Below are 8904 nucleotides of genomic sequence, written 5' to 3' on the forward strand. Positions count from 1 at the left end.
TAGAGGTATTGCAAATACATTCTCTATAATTAAGGGTTGGCTTTTTACTCTTTGAATGGTATCTTTTCATGGATATGTTTTAATCTTAATATATCTCTATTTTTTTTTTTCCCTTTACGGTAAGCTATGTTAAGAAATCTTTGCCTCCTTCAATATCATAACGATGCTCCACTGTGTTTTCTTCTAAAACTTGTTTTACTGATGTGGGTATTGTTATTTATTATTTACTTTTCACATTTAGATCTAGAATCCATCTGTTAATGATCTGGAGGTACAGAAGAGATTAAGTGTCAAGAAGAGGTTTTGTTGCTGTTGCTGTTTTAACAAATATTCTACTGACCCAGTAACATTTATTGAACCATTTCCCTGGAATTTTAAATCTATAATTACCTGTTTCAAAAGATCATTTTTTGTGTGAGCTCAAGAGGAACACAGTAGTTTGTCTTCATGAGGGACATTGTACTGTTACTGTATGTGGGAAGCTTTATATACATTATCTTATCTGATCCTCAAAACAAACCTTCAGGTACTGTATTATTATTCTATTCTGTAGTTGAGAAAACTCAAGTTAGAAAGGACAAACAATTAGCTTAAGGTTAAGTGATGAGTAGCAGAGCTATGATTCAGTACCCAGTTTTTTCTGACTCCATAGCCCACGTCTCTAGCTCTTTCTTTAAGCACCGTGGTGACAGCATTCATTATACCATGCAGGGTGAGTAACCAGTGAGACTAGAATATTAAGCTATAATCAACTGGGCTTTCTAGTAACAGAGAGAAATATTTTTACCTAGAACATTTATATAAAATGCAGTTATTCTTCACCCTCAGTAACAATAATGGTTAATAGTCAGTCATAACTACTTTTCACTGCAAACCTCCCAGGAGCTTTGCATATTCAGATCTAGTTCTGAAAATAAAATGTAAGGTAGGTATTACCTTCCCCGTTTGACAGATAAGAAAACTAAGGATTGGAGAGAGGAAGTGACTTATCTGAGAGAGGAAGTGACTTATCAAAGGTCAAATATCCAAGGCCAAATGGTGGTGGGCAGGGTCCAGCACTGACTTAACTGACACCCACACCAATTTTCACCCCACTTCACTGCCCCATCGGTCATCTAGAAAACCATTATTATACTTCAGCGTTAGCCCATCGGACCCTATTAGCCCTTTCTTACTTTCTAGACTTTTAGCCTGAGTCTCTTATTTCTTCTGCTGACTACTCCAGGAAGAATAAAACACTCTTGTAGCCCTCCACCTGGAGAACCCTGCTGCTTTCAGCCTTTCTGTCAGCCCTAAAGAAGCTTCTGGCTCCTTCCTTCACTTGTCTCCTGCACATCCATGCCCCAAAGCAAAACTCCGAATTTGAATATGCAGCTGATGTTGCCTGTCACCAACTTCCAGACACAGAGTTGTGTAATTGCAAAAATTGTTTCATAATCCTCCCCAATTAAGCTCTCGACAACCTGATTTTGAAGAATCCTCTATTGGATTTTTACATCGCTGTTCTCTTCCATTCCTCCTTCTACCCTTTACCCCTGCCCTCCACAAATAAGACCCGTTGCTTCCACAAGACCTTCTGGTTGAAAGCATCTTCATTGTGGCAGGGGACCACGAATTCTTCTTTTGGTCTTTCTTCCTTATTGCAATGAGTCTCTGACGTCATGTGAAGAACTGTGAGGAAGGAGGGAAACAGGTTATTAAAGGAATAATGGAAACTCAAGAGGGGAATGATTAAAAGCTAAATATTTATCTGGGGAAAATGATGAACACAGAGTGGGTCTGACGGCAAGTTATAATTCATACTAGCACATCCATAAACCAAGGCTTCTTTCAGTGGAGCCCCAAGCATCTTGGCACCCATGATATATTCATCTTTTATTAGCACTATTCCTTTAACACATTCACAGACGCACACACACATGCACACGCATGCACACACACGTGCACGCACACACACACAGAGTCATACACAGCACAACCAAAAAACAGTGCATCATCAGAAACCTAAAAACAACTGTTTGTCTTCCCAGTCCAATCTATGATCTACAGAGTATACATTTTGTGGAGTCTCACGAAATTACTCAGACACCCATTACAGTGTCAAGGAAGTGCCAAAGAAGAAGCACAGGGCATAAATAACAGAGTAATTCAGAGCTCCAATTTTTTTTTGTTTTGTTTTCCTCTCCACTTTTAAATAAACACTCCTGGTAGGCAAATGGGAATTATGGATTATGGTTCTCTATTTTAGCCTAGATCTGCTCCCCGCTCCTTGGCACCCGATTTGTATGATCTTTCCTAAAATGCCACTGGCCCCACACTGCATTCTTGTCTTAGGCAAAACCTCCAATTAAAATCAGCAGGGAGTTTGCTTGAATTAGGAGTCCCAGCCTGGGCTCCCCACCCAGGTTGTTCTAAAAAAGAGATGTGTGCCTTTGAAAGCACTGATGGGAAGCCCTGGGTGGCATAGCCTCAGTCCTCAGAATGACGAGCGACTCCACGCTGTGTCCCTGGGAGACCTGTCATGTCGCCAGAAAATTCTGGCTGAGGCAAAGACGGGCCTGCAGGGGGGCAGCAGAGGTGTCTCCATGGCCCTGAGCCTTCCTTCTCCTCCAGTCTGGCTTGTAGAGGGCAGAAAAAGGACACTGGGAGGATTGAGGGAGCACCGCGGCTGGACCCAGAAATCCTAAGCTCTGGTCTGCTGCATCCATGCTGTGTGACTGTGGAAAAGTCACAGTCCCTCTCTGGCCTTCACGCCCACATCAGTGGAACAGAAGTCACCAGGGAGTCCTATCTCATGGGCCCAATCAATGGGAGGACAAAGTGTAAATGCCACAATGTAGGCGGCACTCAAGAAACATAGACCCTCTACTGAAGCAAGCAAGTCTCAGTGTTCAGGTCTAAACATGACGGGCGATGGGCAAAACCTTCCCAAGGCTGTTTCTAGGTCTTCTGCTTCTGTCGTCCAAGCTGCTTCACGAGAGCCTCTGTGGGTGCTGACCATTCGGCTTTAGAAATAAAAATGCATCTTCCTGCCCTCCCTTCCTTCCTCCTTCCTCCCGCCTCTCAGAATGAATTGAAATCCCATCCAACAGAAAGATGCTGATTTTGATGTATTGGAGTTCAGCCTTGGCTGCAAATGGAAGATGCTTTGGATCCCCAGGGACAGAGAAAAGCATTTTAGAACTTGGTCCTCACTGTCTTGCACTAACTGCCTTGCAGTGGAACTGTGTCAGCCTTCAGTGAGACCCCTCCCAACCACCCCTTTCCAGCCGGCCTATTAAGCTGCTCCTCTGTTGCCAGGGTTGAGGCAGGCTGTCACCAGCTAGCCTGGGAAATGGTATTTATAGATCTTGGTCCCTCCTACCCCTGGTCCCCAGCCTCTCCCTATGCACTTGTCTGTGAGCTCCAATTATCTGTGAATGGAGGAGAGGGATCCTGGCAGGACCAGAGGAAGTGAGGAACGTGATAATAGGCCCTTCGCTTGCTCAAATTTTCAGTATTTTCCCATTATTTCAATTTATTTCCCTTTTTGTGGCCTGCTTCATTCTTCCTCCTTGCGACAGTTTTACCCTATGATACATCGCAGAAAGTGTACCAGTGTACCATGGCATCCGAATAGGGAGTAACTTCATCATCTCACTTCTCAAGGCCTCCTTGTCTTCACCTGTAACACGGTTGGTTTTACATGCTGCTGGGGGAGAGCCTCCAGCACAATGCCTGGTATACAGTGAGTGCTCAATAGTTGTAAGCCACTGATTGCCTTGGCCAGTTTAGCATGCTGCCTGCTATTGAGCATGGCAGGGTTTCTGAGTATCACTGATTACCACCTAGCGCAGTGGCTGGAGAGGGAGAGGGTGTAGGGGATTGCGCCGATTCAAGCAGATTCCTCACTGTTGGAAGTTTCTTGTGTTAAGAACAGACATTAAAAAAAAAAAAAACTGTAATGAGCTCGTTAGAAGAAAAGGAAGTTCACTGACCTTAGGAATCAGGACTCACTAGTAACATTGCTTCCCCTCTATTCCCTCTCACCCTCTGCCCCCTCTTCGGAAAGGACGACTTGCCATCAAATGGCCTGTCCGGTGTTCACATTCCCTGAACCTGTGAATGATGACAATTGAAAGCTTGGCTGGACCTCTGTGTTTCTAGCCTCCTTTGACTTCATTCCATCGCCTTCTCCCTCCTGCTTTGCCCCGTGTGCTCACCTAGGTCAGGCCCCTTCGCTTCCCGCGCCGTCTCCACCACCAAGCCCCTTTCTCCTCTCTTGCCACCGCTGTCTGCTCTCTCTCCTCAGCCTCAGCTCCCCGCCCCCACCCCCTGCAGCCCTCTCACTGTATCATTAATGCCTTCTTTGATACAGCCCACAACCTCACGATTATTCTGAGGTCAGGAGATGCAGGTGCCATGCAGCCCTCTGACGCGCCTCAGAGGGCCTCTGTCCCGAGTCCCTTCTGCTCGACAGGGCTGGAATCCTAATTTGCCACTAGCCCCGTTGCTTGTTGCAGCGTCACCAGGAACTTTCATCTTTTTATTTCCCCCGCTGAGGATTCTGAGAGTTCAGCCACAATGAAGCATTGATTCGAGGAGTGGGGGCCGCGGTCCTGACAAAGGACCCCAATGATGAGACACGAGAAAGGGGGTGCTCTGCGGGGTTATAGAATGCCTCGCAGATGGGAACAGAGGAGCCTTAAATGGGGTACTGTCCTGTCACTTGGAGAGGGAGTGACAGGGGCAAGTGTGGGCCATTTGAAAGAGGCATTTTGAAATGACGCTCTTGTCAGATGGAACCGCGCAATCAGAGACGTGTGGCAGGTCCCTGCAGCTCACAAAAATATCAGATGACTCATAGCCAATATTCAGTCAATGTTCTGGTTTGGGAGGTGGGAGCCGCACAGCTCATTATTATTCCAGCTCCGTTTCCTGAAGGCTGGGCCTGGTGCTGTTCTCCAGGCTGTAATAGGATTGGGCTCACGCAGCAGAGGCCGGGGCTGCAGGGGGTGGGCGGTGGCTGGAGCCGTGTGGGCGGACAGTATTGAAAACTAACACTGCAGTTCAGAGGGGAGCAGAAGAGTTGGGTTTTCTTAATGAAAAGGAAGAGGAAAAATATTAATTTTGTTTGTTCATTCGTTCAGCAAACATTCATTCATTCAGCAAACACTAATATGGAGCCAGGCTCTGGGCTGGATGCTCAGGGAAGGGGGGAATCTCCTGGTCACAAGCCTTAGAGCCTGAAAGGGAAACTGACAAGAAAACCAGGGATTTCGGTACAATGCTCTGAAAGTTGGGAGGGAGCTTTTTCGCCAAGGGCTGGACGGTTCCGTGGATTCAAAAGGCAGAGCAGTTTCAAGGAACATACTAATTATTCCTCCATTTTCTCTCAGCTGATAAGCAACTCATTTAAGGCAGAGCATCCCAAGAAGCTGTTTCAACAGTATCCATTTTCAAATGTCCCACATGACAAAAATGGTTTTCCCCAAACACCAGAAAGACGGTGAAATCCCTGAGTGTCTCAATACCTTCAAAGGAATAGCTTATTCTCTGGGATAAGAGTACTTATTATTATTACCTTTCCAATAATTTGTCTCTGCCTGGCTCTGTGCTAAATGCTTTAAATATATTATCTCACTCAATCCTCTCACCCACCACATAAGACAGGCTTTATTATTCTCATTTTAGATATGGATACCGAGGTTTAAAGGCACAGAGTGACTTGTTCGTGGTTACAGAACTGAGCTGCGAACTCAGTTCTGCATGGGCCGACACACATGCTTTCCATTGTTAGGCTTTACTGCCCACGTCACTGTCCTTAGGCTTGGCCGTTGTGGCTCGACAGCAGAAAGGACAGAATAGATGGGCTGCGAACACTTCCTACCACAGGCTGTATAATGGAGAAGGGCTCCTGCTGTCGGCTTCCTTAAGCGGGGATCATGAACCACTGTCCCCACCATCATCATAACCGTTAACATTACCACAGCGCATTACAGCCTCGAGAAAGGCCTTCTTGACTCTTGCTTGACATGTAATGAAAACACAAAACGAAACAAAAACCATAGCTATGAGCCAGGAGACTGTGCTCCTCACACGCCGCGTGACTTTTAGTCCATCATTTCAACCTCTGAGCTTCCATGGCTACGTCTATAAAATGGAGCTGACAGACCCTTTGCAGGAATAACAAGAGCTAACTTTTATCGAGCCCTTCATACCAACTGGGTTTGAGGCTCAACTTTCACATAAAAATTCACGCGACCCTCGCCACAGCCCTGTGTGGTAGGGATGGTGAGGAAGGAAACCGCATAGCATGACTTTACCTCACGTGTGCAGGAGCCAGGATTTTAAGCACTCTCGGACTGACCTGAAGTCCAAAGCTATTTTCAGGGTGTCGCTGTGAGGCTCTAGTGAGAAAATGGGAGTGAATGTGCCCCGTGCAGGGTAAAAAGTGCTAGACGCGTAGAAGGGATTATTCGTAGCGTGGAAGACAGCCAAGAGGTGACTTGCACAGAAATGAGGAAAGATGAGAGGCCGCTAAGCCGACTGCCTTCCATATTTTTACCTAGTCTTCCGTTTCTTCTCATCTGATCTAGTATCTGTCTTCTTTGGAACGGTTCAGTGGAGGAAATATGGAGATAGGCTTGGCTATCGTTTAAAAGTGTCGAGGGGCAGTGGGGGAGGGGGACCTAGAGATACATGTGGTGATGGAAATGCCACTGGATTGAGAGTTTGCAGCTCCTGCAAAATGAGGGTAATCACATCTTTCTTACGTGATTTCAAAAGTCACCATCAGGATCATGTACAATCATCAATATGGAAGCACTACACGACCTCGAGTAAAGTAATATATAATTTGTTTTCGCTGAAGTTGTCGTATGCTATGTAACCTCGTGGAAGGATTTGTGAAGAAGTTTGAACCATCTAATGCAGGTTGAAGGAAATAACCCCTAAGTTGCTTTATAGTGCCTATTTTTTTTTTTTTTTTTTACAATCTGCTATCATCCAGCAGGGGCGTTTGAGTTTAGACACTTAAATTTCCTGAATTCAACTTCTTTGGGGCTAATGTACAATGCAATCATATAGCTAGAAGGACCCCAAAGAACATGTACCCCAACCCCTTCACTTTACAGATGATGGATGACCCTGCACATTAGAAGGACGAAGTACGGTGTCACACAGCAGGCCTGTGGCATTGCAGAGACCTCCAGTGTAGTTCTTGTCATTTGCATTCAGCGCCGTTGGTGTTATAATTGTTCCACTCAGCCCTTCCATCCTTTGGGCAGCTCCACTTCGCATTAGCAGTTGGATAAGCACCACTCACAGCCTATCCACGGTGATTAATGTTCTCCATTTCCCCTCTACCCCCCAGGACGATTCAGCAGTGGCTTGCAAGGGTCCAGTCACTTCTCTACTGCAATGAGAACGGGTTTTGGGGAACCTTCCTGGAGAGCCAGAGGAGCTGCGTGTGCCATGGTAGCACCACGCTGTGCCAGCGCCCCATCCCCTGCATCATAGGAGGGAACAACAGCTGTGCCATGTGCAGCATGGCCAACATCTCGCTCTGTGGCTCCTGTAACAAGGGCTACAAGCTGTACCGCGGCCGCTGCGAACCACAGAACGTGGACTCGGAGCGGAGCGAGCAGTTCATCAGCTTCGAGACCGACCTGGACTTCCAGGACCTGGAGCTGAAGTACCTGTTGCAGAAGATGGACTCGCGCCTCTACGTCCACACCACCTTCATCAGCAACGAGATCCGCCTCGACACCTTCTTTGACCCTCGGTGGCGCAAGCGCATGTCCCTCACTCTCAAGAGCAACAAGAACCGCATGGACTTCATCCACATGGTGATCGGCATGTCCATGCGCATCTGCCAGATGCGCAACAGCAGCCTGGATCCCATGTTCTTTGTCTACGTCAACCCCTTCAGCGGGAGCCACTCGGAGGGCTGGAACATGCCCTTCGGAGAGTTTGGCTACCCGCGCTGGGAGAAGATCCGTCTCCAAAACAGCCAGTGCTACAATTGGACTCTCTTGCTGGGCAATCGGTGGAAAACGTTTTTCGAGACGGTCCACATCTACCTACGCAGTCGGACTCGGCTAACGACCCCCGGGCGCAACGAGACCGGCCAGGGCCCCGTGGACCTGTCCGATCCCACTAAGAGGCAGTTCTACATCAAGATCTCGGATGTGCAGGTGTTCGGGTACAGCCTGAGGTTCAACGCTGACCTCCTTCGCAGCGCGGTGCAGCAGGTCAACCAGTCCTACACCCAAGGCGGCCAGTTCTACTCTTCCTCGTCCGTGATGCTCCTCTTGTTGGATATTCGGGACCGAATTAATCGCCTGGCCCCTCCCGTGGCCCCGGGGAAACCCCAGCTGGACTTGTTCTCCTGTATGCTGAAACACCGCCTGAAACTGACCAACAGCGAGATCATCAGGGTGAACCACGCCTTGGACCTCTACAACACGGAGATCCTCAAACAGTCGGACCAGATGACAGCCAAACTCTGTTAACCTGGGACTCCTAGCCATGGACTTCCCCTTTTGTTGTACAAACATAACAGGACAAAACAAAGCAGAATAAAACAAAGATTTGTAAAATGTAATTAATATTCAAAGAAAAGGAGGAAAAATCTTCATGCGTTGGAAACTAAAACGTTCTAGCAACTGTATAAAACCGTGGGGCATGTTTGTTATTTCTATACTCTGTCATGAAGGAGGGTCTCAGCCTTTTGCGGGGCTTGGAGGGAGTTATTTCTTAGGCCTCAGGTGCTGTATGGAGGGGGAGGTGGGAGAGAGCATATGCAATGAATTGTAAAGATCTCTGCTGTGCAGGTGCTAAGATTAAACACTAAAAAGAAAGATATATGTAATGTACAACCGACACTGCCATTTTTCCTTGTGGGAGGAAATGGACATAGAT

The 8904-nt window shown here is 47.1% G+C and overlaps 1 protein-coding gene across 1 annotated transcript in view; it reads left to right on the forward strand.

Annotated features, from left to right (window-relative positions):
- Nucleotides 1-8658, forward strand: part of BRINP1 (BMP/retinoic acid inducible neural specific 1) — a 171576-nt gene extending 162918 nt beyond the window's left edge. The window contains exon 8 of the mRNA XM_006917088.1: nucleotides 7355-8658. Within this exon, the coding sequence (XP_006917150.1) occupies nucleotides 7355-8495 (1141 nt within the window). The 3' untranslated portion in view covers nucleotides 8496-8658. The remainder of the gene's footprint in view (nucleotides 1-7354) is intronic.
- Nucleotides 8659-8904: the final 246 nt, after the last annotated feature.

This window comes from Pteropus alecto, unplaced genomic scaffold, assembly GCF_000325575.1.
Source record: "Pteropus alecto unplaced genomic scaffold, ASM32557v1 scaffold226, whole genome shotgun sequence".
NCBI classification, from domain to species: domain Eukaryota; kingdom Metazoa; phylum Chordata; class Mammalia; order Chiroptera; family Pteropodidae; genus Pteropus; species Pteropus alecto.